The sequence below is a fragment of the Scardinius erythrophthalmus genome (assembly GCF_964197995.2).
Source record: "Scardinius erythrophthalmus genome assembly, chromosome: 14".
Classification (NCBI taxonomy): Eukaryota; Metazoa; Chordata; class Actinopteri; order Cypriniformes; family Leuciscidae; genus Scardinius; species Scardinius erythrophthalmus.
Genome location: NC_138234.1, coordinates 23,671,474 through 23,688,041, shown reverse-complemented (window position 1 = coordinate 23,688,041; position 16,568 = coordinate 23,671,474). Strand labels below are relative to the sequence as shown.

Here is a 16,568-nt window from a genome sequence, read left to right as displayed (position 1 = left end):
TATGACTTTTTCTAATTTCATTTTATTTTAAAAAGTATATATATATATAAAGAATTTTGCAATTGTACTGCAATTATCACCCAGAACAACGACTAGAGATTATAAAATTAAAACATTCTTTGACTTTTTTGTTGAAAGTACATTTTTTTTTTATTTGCATATATTTTAGCTGCATTTAGTAAGAGTCACATTCAGTTCTTAGGCATGGAGAAAAAATGGTTGGATGTGATATACTGAAAATGTACTTCCAAAGGATAAGAGATGTGTTTAGACCTTTAGACTATAGGTTTCTTTATGTCATGGTCAATGTCACCCTCTACTGGATATGGGTTCAACCACAGAAAGAATAATGGAATAATTTAAAATAAAGTAAAACCATTCTTATCAGATTTTATTATCTTTTTTTCACCACAAGTTTCCACCCCCAATATTAAAATAATTCATACAGTCAAAAAATTTCAATTCAAGTACATCACTAAAGCAGTGTAAACTCTGACACATGAAATATTTTAATGCTAGAATTCATCACCCTTTGCAATGCCAACTGATTTATGTTCTGTTCAAAAGGGAATACAACCAAAACTCAACATTACTTAGGAATTTTAATTAAGACTAAGCATGTTACTCAATGTTTAGAGTAAATGGCGCAGAAATTCTGTGCTGTGCAGTAAGGCTTCAGGTCAACCAATGTAAAAAACGCTACACTTTACATTTCATTACAATATCTTAGTAAAGACAATAGTAGCATGCCTTTAATCCATGGTTTCTGGACTTAGTCTTCCCATGAGCTGCTGTACTGGTCAAAACAGCAATAATATGATGTATTAGGTGATTGATGTCAATAAGTTTAGAATCCACTGGCACCAGTGTTACAAATTAGCTTATCGGTCAAGCTAGCCTTGTCAAAATATCCAAATAAACCGTAAACCGTATGGCCGTGAGGCAGAGACGTTCGAGGCAGATCGTGGGGGTTCCAGGCCTTCCGAATCCTTTTGTCAGCCTGACGTAGAACCTCTAAATCCCACCATTCAAAGCTTCTCACTGGAAGAAAATGAAGAGGAAAAAAGATGACTACCAGATATGATCTTATGCAGTGGTGGACAGGAACAAAGTATTTTTTACTTCGTTATATGTACTTAAGTACATTTTTCAAGAATCTGCACTATATCAGAGTATTTCTATTTTTGGAAACTTGTACTTCACATCATTCCAAAGCATAATTTACATAATATAGTTGAACATTAGGAAAAGTAATTTCTTAATGTTAAATTTTAATATTGATTATTGTATATTGTTATGTATATTGTATGTTTATGCTATGCGTCACCACACATTTACAAACATTTTGTTTTTCCTTATTTTTACACTTGAATTATCAATAACTTTACTATTTTTTAGTATCCACCTTTTCCTAACGGGTCTACTGCGTTTTAGATGATGAGTGGCACTTTTGGTTTAGGGAAGTTCCACTCAGAAAGACTGAACAAATCATTTCAAATCTTAAAGGGGGGGTGAAATGCTATTTCATGCATACTGAGTTTTTTTACACTGGTAAAGAGTTGGATTCCCATGCTAAACATGGACAAAGTTTCAAAAATTAAATTGTAAGTTTGAAGGAGTATTTCTGTGCCAAAAATGCTCCTTCCGGTTTGTCACAAGTTTCGGAAAGTTTTTTTCGAGTATGGGTATGTGTGACGTCAGATGGGGCGGAATTTCCTTATATGGGTCCTAAGGGCACTTCTCCCGGAAGAGCGCGGGCGCGCGTGCAACCGTAGACCAGAGCAAGAGAGCGGAAAGCAGTTCGCCCATCATCACAGCGCTGTGCTCGGCTTTAGGGAAGTCAATGTCACCAAAGAAGTGTGTTTTTGGTTGCCAGTGCAAGACAACCCTGCACAGATTCCCAAAGAACCCGGCGTTAAAGGAACCAGTGGATGGAGTTTGTTTTTCCAGAGCATCAACGGAGTTGTGTAAGACTGTTTGTTCCATGCATTTCGACGATGATTGTTTTATAAACAAAGCCCAGTTCAACGCCGGATTTGCAGATCGACTAATACTTAAGGATGGAGCAGTCCCAACGATAAAGGTTCACGGTCGTGCGTTGGAACCGCAGGCGGTGAGTAAAACTGCTTCACATGTCTGTGTGTTGTTAGCTATCGGCGCGTAAGCACAGCAAGTAAACACGACACTAGTATTCTTTAGCTCCGCCCACACGGCACGCCTCCAGCCGCTCGTTTTTTTTCCGGAAAGACTCGGTACAGCCTATCTTTCTTTTATAAATATAATAAAACTAAAGACTTTTTGGAGATATGAAGGATGCAGTACTACTCTATAGGTACTCAAGATTAACATGAGATTGACTGAAACTGAGTGTTTCACCCCCCCTTTAAGGTTGCGCAACAAATAATCCTTATCCGTCAGTATGGAATGATTTTCCAGACATTTTTCAAAAGGAATTGCAAATTGTATTTGCAATTGCGTTTTCAAATTGTGCACGCATAAAATGTGACATAATCCAAACGCAAATGCAAATCGCGCATTACCGTTTGCATTTTCGTTTAAGCGAACGCACAGTGACTGCCAAATTTAAAATGGAAATGCAAAGTCCGTTTGCAACTGTGTTTCCCATATCTTACGAGTCTTGACCCTGTCATATTTAAATAGCAATTTCAATTACCACGTCTGCTTTTTCACTTTCTCAGCGTCGCGTATGTAGCCAGCCAAAACTCAAATGAAATCGCAATTCCCTTAGTATTTCCATTTCATGCCTTACACGGAAACCTGTCAATCAGCGTCAAGGGTGGTTGCTATGGGGCGTGTTCGTGTTGGGACGTGACGTCACTCACAGTCGACGGTTAAGAGGTGATGCCCTGAACAGACAGACGCCGATTTATTTTAAACAATGGAGGTAGTTGGTGAAATTGTGGAGGACCTTATGATGCTCGCAGCAAGTTGATGACAGTACATCCTCTACAGATGTCCTCTTACTCAGAAGCCATTTCATTTTGGATAAGTTAAATGTTTTCGTGGCCTTGACCAACATCAACATCAGTAGCCTAATGTTGTCTTCGCCAACCTCAGTGAAGTAGCTAATAATAGGCTTTTTGTGAAGGACAGGACAACTAAAGAACCTGGACGTCCTTTACTGGACATAGCACAAGAGATGAGTGTCGGTGCTAGGTCTCACCCCTTCAAATAAGTGTTCTCAATTTGCGAAATAATTCAATAAAAATGCTGTCTGTTGCAGTTAAACCTGTGTGTGTGTGTGTGTGTGTGTGTGTGTCACTAGCGGCGCAGGATTTTGATTGTAGGTGGGCCTCCAGAAAACTGGATGGGCCAGTTAAAATAAGCCAAAAACAAAAAACGGGTTCCCCTTCATCTCCGTTTCAGTGCTTTTCTGCGGCACCGAGGACAGCGACTAACTATACCTGAATTTAATGCGTAGTTAGCATAGGTTTAAAAAAAAAAAACGGATTTTTTTGCTGCTTTTTAAAGACAATTACAGTTTAATTTAATTTATTGTTTAATAAAATTATAGGCCTATTATTTTTTTAGTTTATTAACAGCAACAACAGCTGTAAAGATGAAGTTGACGATCGTCATCTCCATATAGTGAACGCGCCTATAGAGAGAAATGCACATCATGGATTACATAATCAGAGAGTAGCCTTTTTCTTTTCGTTTTAAATTGTTAAAAATACATTTTGGGCTTTCTTAAGATATATTTCATGTCTGTGAGGCATACGTTGAGTTTCGTTAAGTTAGGATGAGATGCGCTCCTGTTCACGAGCAATGCAATGACCGCGCGGGCGCCTCAATGATTTTATTGTCTGCTATATTTTCTTTTTAATTTATTAAATCCAGGCAATAAAAAATTATTGGTTGATAAAAAAAATATTAAAATTAAGATACAATTTATACAAAACGAAATTCACTTAAAAAGGCTTTCTACAAAACAAAAAGTGGTCAAAATCATGTCTGACCCACATCTCTCGATATATTGCGCATCCTATCTTACTCGTGCGGTTCACTTTTCATAATCAACATAGATGAAAAAATAACATTATAATATTTTAACAAATATGAAACTAAATGAGCTTATTTAATGGCTACAACATGTATAGTACAGACTCTCTATTTGTACAAATTGCTGCACATTCATTTTATTCTGAATTTTGCACGCATAAGTTGAAAGGCATTTGTTTGCATGCATAGTAAAACATATCTGCAACATTTATCAAGTTCACTGATAATTATTATCACTAATTATTATTATCACTAATTATTATTATCACTTAATGAATAATGTAACAAGGACAAAGCATGTAAACTTCGTTGTTTAGAATTGAATGGATCGCAAATAGATCCGAATGAAGAAACGTACAAAACCATAGTAGAAATGGATGGGCCCGGACCTAAAATGTAGCGCCGCGGCTGGTGGGTGTGTGTGTGTGTGTGTGTGTGTGTGTGAGAGAGAGAGAGAGAGAATGTTTGTTCCACTTTACATTTATGGTGTAGTCTATTTGTTTAGATTTATGTGGGATTTAATCATTTTAAATTAATCTCAACTGTGAAATGGACAAAAACAAAATTATACATAGGCTACTTTCAGACCAATTAAATCAAACCCAGGTTTTTTTGTGTGTTTAGACAAATAATGTAACAAAAGTCACAAAATTCCATGACACTGAGATAAGGGAGATATGTTTTTTTGAATGGGGGGAAAATATCAAATGAGATCCAAACAGAACCCAAAGACAACATGATGGTTTAAGAAATATTCATTTTAAACTAAACCAAAACCAAATCTTTATCTCAGTGTCATGGAATTTTGTGACTTTTGTTACATTACCTACATCTGTAGAGAATGTACTGTCATCAACTTGCTGCGCGAGCATCAGGTCCTCCACAATTTCACCAACTACCTCCATTGTTTAAAATAAATCGGCGTCTGTCTGTTCAGGGCATCACCTCTTAACCGTCGACTGTGAGTGACGTCACGTCCCAACACGAACACGCCCCATAGCATAATCCCACCCTTGACGCTGATTGACAGGTTTCCGTGTAAGGCATCGGAAATGGAAATACTAAGGGAATTGCGATTTCATTTGAGTTTTGGCTGGCTACATACGCGATGCTGAGAAAGTGAAAAAGCAGACGTGGTAATTGAAATTGCTATTTAAATATGACAGGGTCAAGACTCGTTAGATATGGGAAACACAGTTGCAAACGGACTTTGCATTTCCATTTTAAATTTGGCAGTCACTGTGCGTTCGCTTAAACGAAAATGCAAACGTTAATGCGCGATTTGCATTTGCGTTTGGATTATGTCACATTTTATGCGTGCACAATTTGAAAACGCAATTGCAAATACAATTTGCAATTCCTTTTGAATAATGTCCGGAATATCATTCCATACGTCAGTTTGACTGAATGAGCTGTACAATTTCCTTCATGTTCAGACTTCAAGAGAATAACGTAACGCCTGGTTTGTTGGCCACAATTATTGGCACCCAATTTTTGCAACATCCATTTCCCCATTTTTTGGGAAGTTCCCCAACACTTCTAATCCCTATAAGCAGTGTTTGAAATGTTTCTAAAAGCTGGTAAATATGATATTTAGCCTATTGTCTGTGATAATGACGTAAATCACAGTTTAAATCATTATCACCCAGTTAATGAACATTTTTGATTAAGGCAACGTATGTTACATAGTCTGATACAGACATACTACTAAAGTGATATTTAACAAGTCCGTAATGTTGCTGCTGAAATATATAGAGGTTTTGGCATTACTCATTGCCTGTTTTTTTGTAATTTGTTAATGCTTTTACACTTTTTAATTTCCTTTCAATGTTGGATGGTTGAAGGGTGAGGAGAATAATATCATCATCTCATTGTACCCAATTTTTAAGAAAAATGCTTATTATTGCGTTCATGGAGCAAACCTTTCACTGGTTGTTTACAGTTTAACAGAAGCTACTCCCATAATCCGTGCAAAGCATCATAAGGAAGGCATAGGAAAAAATTGGATAGGCCTACTGAAGTTACATTTTGTGATAGTTTTTGACAAGTAATACAATAAAACGTTTACTTATTTGCAGATCAATAAATATTAAATATATGCACTAATTTTAATTATTGACTAGTGCTACAATAGAATAAATAATAAACATGGTTCATTGATTAGTACTTTTTACTGGAGTAAAAGAAAAAGTACTTTTACTGGAGTAATATTTTCCGTACTTTTACTCAAATACTTAATTTACGTACTTTGTCCACCAATGGTCTTATAGTACATAATATTGCACAACAGATACCTGTCTAGGTGAGCTAAGAGCTCTTGTAGCTTGAGGACTAAGCCACGATGCTCATGAGGCCTGCTCTCTAACGCACTACTCAAGCGACTCAGGTACGAGTCCAGCGTTCCAATCGATGGCGTCTCACCCGTGCCTAAACGAAAAACAAACTTGTTTCCCATTGCAATCATCTATCATGGTGCTAGTATTATGGGCACTATATTGTACTAACCTGGCAAGGGCACAGTGGCCAGGCTGCTGACCAGTGTCTGTTTGATCGCCTGTAGGTGGCGCTGTAGAGCCTGTGTGCGAAGCTCATCCTGGCCCAGCTCAGCTTCCAGTCGCTCTTTAGCGCTGAACATGTCGGCAATGTGCTTCTGGAGAACCGCATTCTGCTCTTCGTACTCCACGTTAGCCTTGCGCAGTCGTCGCAGCTCCGCTTCTCGCGCTGGGAATTGCGTAATTTTAAGAAAACAGCTTTCCACGTGGATGTTTACGGTTTGAACATAAAAACCCAAACTCACCTTTGTTTTGGTCTAGAAATTCTTCCGTGAAAATAGGGACGTCAAATCTGGCTGTAACGTCCGAGTTCTGAAGGAAACCGTTTCATTAGCCAGGTTGCAAGAACAATGTCCACGTCTTCCAAGTATCTACTTCAGGAATGTGGTGGAAACATTTACGAATTCAGGCTTTGTTTGTACTCTTACCTTAAAACCAGCTGACCCTGAACTGTTGGCATTGATAATGACAGAAGCCACCTCTTCTGTAAAAAGAACAATAGGAAAATGCATTGCTCTAAATCTAATATTTGATTTTTAATAGCCAATTATAGCACAAAAAAGGTAAATACAAACAGACATGGGGGGAAAAACAGAAAAGTACTCAAATAACAAAACAAAAAAGAAGCATTTTTACCTCTCTTTATTCTCTTGTCCTGAACTTTTGCACATGTGATCTGATAAGCTTCACTTTTCTGATACTCCCTGAGTTCTCGTGCATACTGCATTTTGTCCCTTTCGGCTTCATCTAGGTAGCGCTGTACACAAAATAGTTCCGTTTCATCAGAAGGATGATATTCAGCTTAACTGGAAACAATTTGTCAGTCAATTCACAAAAAATATAATAATAATAATACCTGCTTATCATGAGGAGCCAGGCGGCTCCATTCCGCTCCGAGTCTCTTGGTGATTTCCGGGAAGGGAAGATCCGGGTGAACGGCTCGGATGTGTTCGCGTCTCTCATTCAAGAAACGTACGTAACCGGTAACTGGAGCCTTGGGGCCATTTGGTAAAACCTTCTTTCTCTTTTTCCCTTTTGGCCAACCTCGCTTCTTTACCGGCTGTGAAGTCGATTGGTTCTGTGATAAATCAATTCAAATAAATATGAATCAAATTTGTGAAGAATGTATTACGATAAATATGAGTGTGCTTGACCACAAAACCTTTTACATATTTGAAGTACTTGTATTCTGTTATATGTGATGATCTTACCTCCTCCTGTGCCGAGTCCGTGTGGTGAGAGTCTTTAGAAGCAGGAGCATCAGTTTGCTCTTGCTTTACACCACCCATAATATGAAAGTCAAGGAATTCTGGGACACAGAATTAAAGAGTATCTGTTTAGACTGGATGAACTACTTTCTTACCTAATCAATATGCATTGGTTGCGTTTAAGCAACAGTGAAGTTTGCACACTTTAAGATCACTATCAATCAACTACATATTTGGGTAGCATGGTTATTATAGTTAACTAAAACTGGTTTAAAAACATTTCTCATTACTTGAAATTAAATAAAATGGACTAATAAAATCTATAAAAATGAATAAAAAATATAGAGACATAAAAAACAAAAACTAATAAAAATGACAAAATTATTACAACTTTAACTAAAATGCAAAACATAAAAATATATATTTTTTTAAATATATATATATATTAACGAAAACTATTATAGTATCTCAATGATACTAAAATAACACTAGGGCAGCACATCCGCAAAATGTTGTCTAGATAGGCATCATTAATTTATATTTGGAAACACAGCCATTAACGTTATAAAAATCGATTGTTGGGTTATTTGATACGTGTTTTGTTAACATAAAATATGTTAACGTGCGTGTAAGTTGGAGCCTTTTTGCTACATTAATGTTTAAAAATGACTTCTCTCTGCATCACCGGTTATTATTATTATTAGCTAATGTAGCATAGTTGGCTAACTAGCCTCTGCTGAAGCTCAGATGAATTAAACAAATCGTGTCTTCATTTCAAAAGTTTATTTATATATATTTATATCTATCTGTTTGTATTTATCAGTAACGTTCGTGCGGTTAACACACAAAATTCCCACTTACCTAAATTAGTGCCCGTTTTCGTAACTCAAACGCTAGCTCCGCCACAAACGTTGGTTTGATTGACAGTTCCTTGGTGGTTTTGATTGGTTTGTGGGTTTTGGTAGGCGGGGTCAACGGCAACGTGCTTCGTTTGCATTGCGCATGACTGGAAATAACGTTGTTATTATGGACTACCATAGACTACAAGAGCAAAGCCACATTCCAGCCCTGATAAGAGCATTTGTCCATTTTCTGCTATGACTACAAAATTGTATTCAATTGTAGTGTTTGGCTACTAATTATAAAGTAAGCTTATAATACTGTTATGAATAAAGTCGTATTTTCGCACAGGCACCCTTTAATATATCACCAACCAAACTTCTCTTTAAGTCAACTTCAACTCAGATGTCTCACATAAATTATTTTCCTTGATTAGCATATTTCCTCTGCTTTATATTATAAGGTAGTTTTCAATCCTTGGAATTTAATGGGTTAGATTTTTGAAGGGAATGAAAAGGATTTCTATATTTTATTCACTCAATAGCCTACGAAAGCGATACAAATTCAGCACAAAAACACAGCACAATAAAAATAATATAATTTTAAAAAATGCAGTGGAGTATTCTACAGTTGGTTGTGCTATCAACTTCCATGATTGGCCATAATATCTGCAGGTTCATTTAAGAGGTTTGTTCAAAATTACTGATTCATCCAGTAATTAAACAAGTGAAGTCTTTATGAGTGAGTCATTGAATCATTCATTCAAACTTATGAAAAAAAAAATTGAATTAATTAAATAGACTGCAGCAAATAATATTGTATCAGAACCTGTTATTTAGTTTAGTAGTCTATTCAGATACGAGGAAGAATTGTGATTTTTAATTTTCAGAATTGTGCAGCTCATTGAGAAAAACATCATAACCTCATGTGATGAAGCAGGTTGTGAGAAGGAAGGGGAGATCAACTCCAAAATAAATTAGAATCAGCAGTTGAAATTATTTCTCAGAATTATTATATTAGAATACAACTACATGGTTAGGAAGCAACATGTTTAAAAGATACCCCTCCAATGTCTATATGGGACCATCCTCAAAACAAAACCTTTTATAAAATGATAAACATCAGATTTCAACCCATTAAAGGTAAAGGGACATGTCATTATTATTATGTATTCTATCTAGATAGATTATTATGCAAATTATTTTGAGTTTTAGAATGCAGATTAGCTTTAATTTCCCTTAGAAGTGTAGAAGACATATACAGATGCTTACACAATGTATCTTTAATTTGCCAAAAATTACACAGGTAATTGTCTCTAAGCAGAGATTATGTAAAATGAAGAGTTTGTGCCACACACAATTCATAAATGTTGTTCATTGACCTTTAATGTGTCTGTCTTAATGCTTAAGAAAAATAGTTTGGAAGAAACATGAAATATATTTTATATATATATATATATATATATATATATATATATATATATATATATATATATATAATCATATTTATTGAATATAAAAATGATTTAAAAAACGATTCATATTGTTTTAGTTACTGTAATCAGTTACTCTTCTTATATTGTTCAATTGAATTAAAACACTTACTTAATTTTTGACATGTGGGAAAAGTTGCTCTCATGCAACTTTTCACATTATGCTCTTCCTATAATGTAAAATGTCCACGAACACCTGCCTCCTCTCCTCTTCAAATAAAGCTGTCACACATCCTAAGCATGAAGAGAGACTAAAATTAATTATAGTCAGGAAGGCCAAGCTAATTAAAAGGGGCTCGATGATGTTCAAGTCTCTCGTGGGAAGGCAGTCATTTGGCCAGTATTTCTGGTTATGCGCTGTTGTGTATGTTTATTCCAGCAAAGCCTGCAGTGTTCACCATCCAAGATGGCTGCGGGTGAAAGCAATAGCCGATCCTCGTGTCTAAACTTGTCTAATTCGGGGCCTCTTGGTAATGCACCGCCGAGCAACAGCGCCCATTCTTCACCCGCGAGCAACGGGGGATCCATGGGTGCAGCCGGGGGGATCAACCGGAGCGCGGGGAACTCGAATCCCCAGTCAGGGCCTGAAAACGGCGGAGGCGCCGAGTCTGCGGTGAGAAGCACGCCGAGCGCACAGAACCCTCCCCGGCAGCCGGTCGGTCAAAGCGGAGCGACTTCAGGCGCTGCGTCAAACATGACGGCGACATCATCATCATCCTCATCCTCATCCGCGTCTACCGCATCCGCGGACGCGTCCGCCGCCGTGCCCTCGCTTCCCAGCAGTCCGGCTTCGGTTTTGGTTTATCGAGAGCCGGTCTACAACTGGCAAGCTACAAAAAGTACAGTGAAAGAAAGGTTTGCATTTTTGTTTAACAACGAAGTGCTAAGTGACGTCCATTTTTTGGTTGGGAAGGGAATGGGAGTGCAGCGCATTCCAGCGCACAGGTAGGGATGAATAGCGGTATGTTTATATGTTTTATTAGAATCTTATTTTGTATATTGCTATAAAAAGCTTATGCCAAACTCTCCCGCTCGATTAATAAAATAAAGCATTTAATACGGCGAGGATAAATCCATATTTAATCCTCAACTGGCCGTGTTTACAGCCCGATCCCGTTGCTCTTCGCAGATTTGCTCTCGCTGTGGGAAGTGCCGTCTTTGATGCCATGTTCAACGGTGGCATGGCAACAACGTCGACCGAAATTGAACTGCCAGATGTGGAACCGGCTGCATTTCTAGCCCTTCTCAAGTAAGAATGGGCCGCGTAATGCTTCGCTGCACGCTTAATGCTCTGTCCTGCTCTTCTGTGTGTTGACCCCTGTTGTCGTAACGTCCTTCAGGTGCCCTCTGTCATTGAACTGCAGTCGGCAGACCCTTACAAACGTTTATCATGGGATAATAATACACCAGTGGCTTCCACCGATATATCATACAGTTAGTTACTGCTGCTACTAATCTCCCACTACAACAGTGCGAGAAGCTTTTGGATTCTTTTTTTAGTTTTAAACGATTGTGTTAGCTATAACTATGATATTTTGGTTGAAATCATTACCATGGTAAATGTTTGTCAAGGGAAAATGAACCAGAATTTAAAAATAGACACTGTGGCCAGAAGTAGTCTCATACTACTACTATTAAACAGGGATCAATATATGTATCACTATCAGTCTATTTATATCTGTCTGCCCAATGTTCTGATCGTTTTGACTCTATCTATCTGTCTGTCTATCTATCTGTCTGTCTGATAGCTTGGATATATGTCTTTCTGTAAATCTGTCAGTCTATAATTGTTCTTTTCCCTTTTGCAAATACAGATTTTTATACTCGGATGAAGTGCAAATTGGACCAGAGACCGTTATGACCACACTGTACACAGCCAAAAAGTACGCAGTACCTGCACTCGAGGCCCACTGCGTCGAATTCTTGAAGAAAAATCTACGTGCTGACAATGCGTTTATGTTGCTTACCCAGGTAATCACAGGGGCTTGTGTCCGATTTCATGTTCACGCTGGAACTGACATATCGAACGCCACCTTTGTTTCAAGTTTGTCCTCCCGGCCGTCTTGAGTACCCATGTTTGACAGCTCCCTTTCAAATTCTAGCAAACAGAGCCTGGAGCTTTCTGAGTGTGTTTGTTGTCTGCTTTTTGTGCACAATCTATTATAGATTACATGAAAACATGGTTCCTTTTGCTTTCAGGCACGGCTTTTTGACGAGCCCCAGCTGGCTAGTCTCTGCTTAGAAAATATCGACAAGAACACGGCTGATGCACTAGCCGCCGAGGGCTTCACAGATATTGACCTTGGTATTGCTTTTAAGTATCAACTGCTCAAATATCACAACAAAATACAATCAGAAAAGTAAGTTAGCTTTATGTTCCCTCTTGTGCAGACACGCTCATGGCAGTCCTGGAGAGAGACACGCTGGGTGTGCGGGAAGTGCGTCTCTTCGTGGCTGCGGTTCGTTGGGCGGACGCTGAGGCCCAAAGGCAACAGTTACAGCCCACGCCGGAGAACAAGCGTAGAGTGTTGGGAAAAGCGCTTTCTCTTATTCGCTTCCCGCTCATGACTATTGAAGAGTTTGCGGCAGGTAATTTCCATTGGTTTTACCTTGATGTCGGTTTACCAACTAATAAAAGTATTTGTATTGTGCCAATTATTAGCCTACATTATGAAACAAATTTCCTGAACGCTTTTCTGAAAAGTGGATCTGCAGTATTTCACTTGACAGTCTAAGCCAGGGGTCGGCAACCTTTTTGTCACAAAGTGCCATTTTTAAGTGTCTTAGTAAGTCACCCCCACCCCACAAATTTAACGTCTAAGAAAGCAAGATATGAGCTTTGTTGTATTGATCATTAGCTAATTTCAAGATCAAAGACCCCAACGGGAGAGAGAGAGCATCATCAGCACTGGTAAGATAATTTAGTGTCACTACCCCAGGGCTTGACATTAACACCCGCCAACCCGTGTAACGCAGTCACTCTTACTAGCCACTTTGGCGGGTTAAACTTTTTTAATATATACATTTTTCAATTGTAGTATTTTAAAAAGGCATCTGAAACAATAAACTAAGTGCAATGTAGCGTTGTCAAAAATATAGATTTTTTCGATATATATCGATACTGAAATCTTCTGTATCTGAAACGCTTCCAATGGGTAATTTTCAACAGAATAGATACACGATACCAGCTGCGCTTTCTCGCTCTCTCATCTCTCTGTCAAAGCGAGTTGACACACAAACCCGCCTTTGGGCTTGAATTTGCCGTGGGATTGCGTCATTGCGCATAGTTTTATACACACGAAATAATGTTAAAATGCCTGTCTTGGCGAGCATTCACGTAAACACAGTCAGTTATGTTTTAAGTGAATGTAAAGTTGAGAAAAAAATGCATGTGTAACAGTATATTGGATCGGATCGGATGTGCGGCAGTTTGCGCCGCGTGCTGCAGTAGCGTTGTCACATCTGGGAACCGGTAGCCGTTATAACAAGCTCTCGCATGTTTAGTTTTTACCATGTTAGGAGGGGTACAATTTATATTTGTGCCTTCAACAATCAGATGCATTTTGTCCAGTTTCATCTTTAATTGTCTTTTCATGATTGGATAGCTATACGATCAAAGAAAACACATGAAGTCAGTCCACATGCATCAGTCAATTTGATGTAGTCAGTAACTTGTGTGCTTGTGATGCGCAGTGGTCGCGCTAATAGTTCTATCAGAGCTGTGTGCTTTCATTGACTTACACAGTTTAATTCTAACACTTTAATATTATTTAACTTCTAACTTAAAACAAGCTGTGTTACTATGAGGAATGATCACCTCAAAATGTAGATCTGTATGCAGGTACTAGGTATGAATTATATGCGTATACCTCTCTCTCTTTTGCTCACATGCCAGCGATTACCCCTCCGCTTGCTAAAGGTTGCCGACCACCGGTCTAAGCTAACAGAATTCACGAGTTGCAATAATCATTGCACTAAACCTTGTGAATGTGTGCGATAGGTCCGGCTCAGTCTGGTATACTCACAGACCGGGAGGTGGTGAGTTTGTTCCTGCATTTTACGGTCAATCCGAAACCACATGTGGAGTTTATTGACCGGCCTCGCTGTTGCCTCCGTGGGAAAGAGTGCAGCATTACACGTTTCAGTCAGGTGGAGAGCCGGTGGGGCTACAGCGGAACCAGTGACCGCATCCGGTAAGCGTGTGTTTTTAAACCCATCGACTGAAAAAGTGATGTTGAAAGGGAACATGTGAAGTTGATTCTACCCATTTTATTTATCTGATATAGGGGAAATGCTAATAACTGTTGTGCGCAGGTTTTCGGTGAACCGCAGAATATTTGTGGTGGGATTTGGGCTCTATGGGTCCATACATGGTCCAACTGACTATCAGGTCAACATCCAGGTGAGAAGCAAACAATTTCAATTCCATGAATCTTGGTTCTTGGCTAGAATAGGCTGCAATACAAACAGATTTTATGCTGCAAGACTTGCTGTGCAATGATTTTTGTTTTGTGCTTAAAGCTTTGTACTCAGAAGTGTGAAAATGTGGCGGTAGGCAAGTGGTAACGGTGCATGTTTTCCTCTAATTTAGATCATACATACAGACAGCAACACAGTTCTCGGTCAGAACGACACAGGCTTCAGCTGCGATGGAACAGCCAGTACCTTCCGAGTCATGTTCAAGGAGCCCGTGGAAATTCTGCCTAGCGTTAACTACATTGCCTGTGCCACCCTCAAGGTAAAACAGTCTCAGAATTAGAGTTTGCTTGTCTATTAGCTTTTAGGTAATTTATGTGCAATTATGCTATTGTAAATGCCACATGTCACCGATATCAAATCATGGTTCATTGTGTCGAAATCCAGTAATTTCAATAGGAATCTGCGTGAAGGGGTGTTCGAAGTGATGTCCCGAAGCATATTTTGCATTGGGTTCAAGTTTGTCAAGCGAATTTGCTGTGTTTGGTTTGATTTCTGTTCTTGACTGCACCCTTAGATCCCTTAAACCCCTCTGTTACTAAAGAATAAGCTTAATTACAAATAATTATTTACAATATACTTAATTTAATCATTCATATTTCATGAATTTGAAATGAACTTTTGATGGGTTCATGCTTTTGCAGGGACCAGACTCTCATTATGGGACCAAGGGGATGCGTAAAGTCACACACGAGGCCCCCGCTACTGGTACCAAGACCTGCTTTACATTCTGCTACGCTGCAGGCAACAACAACGGCACTTCCGTAGAGGATGGACAAATCCCAGAGGTCATCTTCTACACATAATGACCAAGCGGAATCATCTCATGATTGAGGACTCTTGCATTGCATTTTGTGGCCAATTCACTGGTCTCTATGTAGACCGGCGACCAAATACTGAGCTCTCATTTCTAAAGGCTTTTTGTTTTTAAGATTTGAAGCATGAGAATTCAGTCCTTCAAAGTGTACTTAGGGTACAGTTTCTGTTTCATCCCAAGTAGCACCTCATAGTACCACTTCGATGTTATGACCAGCCAATGTCATTGCTAATTAATGAACAAATAGCTGAACTCAGTCATTGCAATGATCTACTACAGGTACAGTTCAGTAACTCTATAGAAGGCGACTTTCTTCCATTTGTCCGTTTATTTGAATGTTGACAATGTGTTTCTTTGGTCCCATGTTTGACCCTTGATTGTTCAATGATTATCAGTCCTTCAAATCGCACTGATGCACTTCAGTTCCAGGAGCAACAGCAAGTTTGGGGAAAGTACACTACATCTTAAGACTTTAAATCAGTGTAAAATTGACTGTTATGTACCCGTTTTGAGTGGCCTGCACCGCTTGATAGAGGTGAAACTTGATTTCTTCGATGGCAGTGTGAACAGTAGATGTTTATGTTTTACCATAGTTGCCCATCTTGTTAATAGCGATAAACCACAAGAGCACTTGCATTCACAATGCCACTATGTATAAAATCTTTAAAGTATTGACTGCAGTGAAATACTGAACACGTTTCTGTTACAGAATTTGCATATTTTCTTGAGATGTTGATATAAGAAAGATGAACAGGAAACAGCTTCTTGAATGTACCAATGCTTACCTTGTAAGCGCTGTAAATATAATGTCCTTGTCTTGTTTCTGTATGTTTAATTAAAGTCTGCACCCCTAGTTTGGGTCACAATGGATACATTTATGCAGAATACACAATAGCTAATACTAACAATTTAATAATTGTAAGTGGCAGTTGCTTATGCAAAACTTGGTAGAATGCTCTTTTGACGACTTGGTTTTTACGGAGCAAAGTAAAAAGTCGAATCTTGGGTTTCTTGAAAGTCTAGGTCTTTTTGCCCACCAAGTCAGACTGCTTTGAAATTAGAGCACCTGTCATGTTTGCCTACTTAAATATGTACTAATAAAGTGATTGCCTTGGCAGGCCATGGAGTTAAAGTTGACATGCAATCAGTCAACTTTGACT

The 16,568-nt window shown here is 38.5% G+C and overlaps 2 protein-coding genes across 5 annotated transcripts; one reads left to right on the top strand and one right to left on the bottom strand.

The window, feature by feature from the left end:
- Positions 1–370: 370 nt before the first annotated feature.
- On the bottom strand, positions 371–8,786 carry hmg20b (high mobility group 20B). The gene is made up of 9 exons (XM_081384697.1): positions 8,645–8,786; positions 7,787–7,884; positions 7,432–7,653; positions 7,212–7,332; positions 7,004–7,059; positions 6,821–6,887; positions 6,529–6,744; positions 6,318–6,450; positions 371–1,041 (listed from the first exon to the last, which is right to left on the bottom strand). The coding sequence occupies exons 2-9, from the start codon at positions 7,862–7,864 to the stop codon at positions 1,029–1,031; spliced, it is 906 nt and encodes a 301-aa protein (XP_081240823.1). The 5' UTR covers positions 7,865–7,884; positions 8,645–8,786; the 3' UTR covers positions 371–1,028.
- Positions 8,787–10,281: 1,495 nt separating this feature from the next.
- btbd2a (BTB (POZ) domain containing 2a) lies at positions 10,282–16,413 on the top strand. Of its 4 annotated transcripts, none has more exons than XM_081384695.1 (9): positions 10,282–10,970; positions 11,245–11,364; positions 11,930–12,086; positions 12,315–12,420; positions 12,507–12,704; positions 14,116–14,308; positions 14,430–14,517; positions 14,707–14,853; positions 15,236–16,413. In XM_081384695.1, exons 1-9 carry the CDS (start codon positions 10,468–10,470, stop codon positions 15,395–15,397), a joined length of 1,674 nt encoding a protein of 557 aa, XP_081240821.1. In that variant the 5' UTR covers positions 10,282–10,467; the 3' UTR covers positions 15,398–16,413. The 4 variants fall into 4 exon arrangements, with proteins under 4 accessions (XP_081240821.1, XP_081240819.1, XP_081240822.1 ...); XM_081384693.1 differs by having other exon boundaries at positions 10,290–11,060; XM_081384696.1 differs by lacking the exon at positions 11,245–11,364 and having other exon boundaries at positions 10,343–10,970.
- The last annotated feature ends 155 nt before the right edge of the window (positions 16,414–16,568 follow it).

What these genes read in the sequence shown, in the direction of transcription:
- hmg20b (XM_081384697.1), bottom strand. Translation starts at nt 7,864, where the DNA reads ATGGGTGGTGTAAAGCAAGAGCAAACTGATGCTCCTGCTTCTAAAGAC. An exon ending in CGGACTCGGCACAGGAGGAG is followed by an intron (nt 7,654 to 7,786) that starts GTAAGATCATCA and finishes GATTTATCACAG; the next exon opens with AACCAATCGACTTCACAGCC. An exon ending in CAGGGTCAGCTGGTTTTAAG is followed by an intron (nt 6,888 to 7,003) that starts GTAAGAGTACAA and finishes GGTTTCCTTCAG; the next exon opens with AACTCGGACGTTACAGCCAG.
- btbd2a (XM_081384693.1), top strand. Translation starts at nt 10,468, where the DNA reads ATGCGCTGTTGTGTATGTTTATTCCAGCAAAGCCTGCAGTGTTCACCA. An exon ending in CGTTTATGTTGCTTACCCAG is followed by an intron (nt 12,087 to 12,314) that starts GTAATCACAGGG and finishes TTTTGCTTTCAG; the next exon opens with GCACGGCTTTTTGACGAGCC. An exon ending in GGAACCAGTGACCGCATCCG is followed by an intron (nt 14,309 to 14,429) that starts GTAAGCGTGTGT and finishes TGTTGTGCGCAG; the next exon opens with GTTTTCGGTGAACCGCAGAA.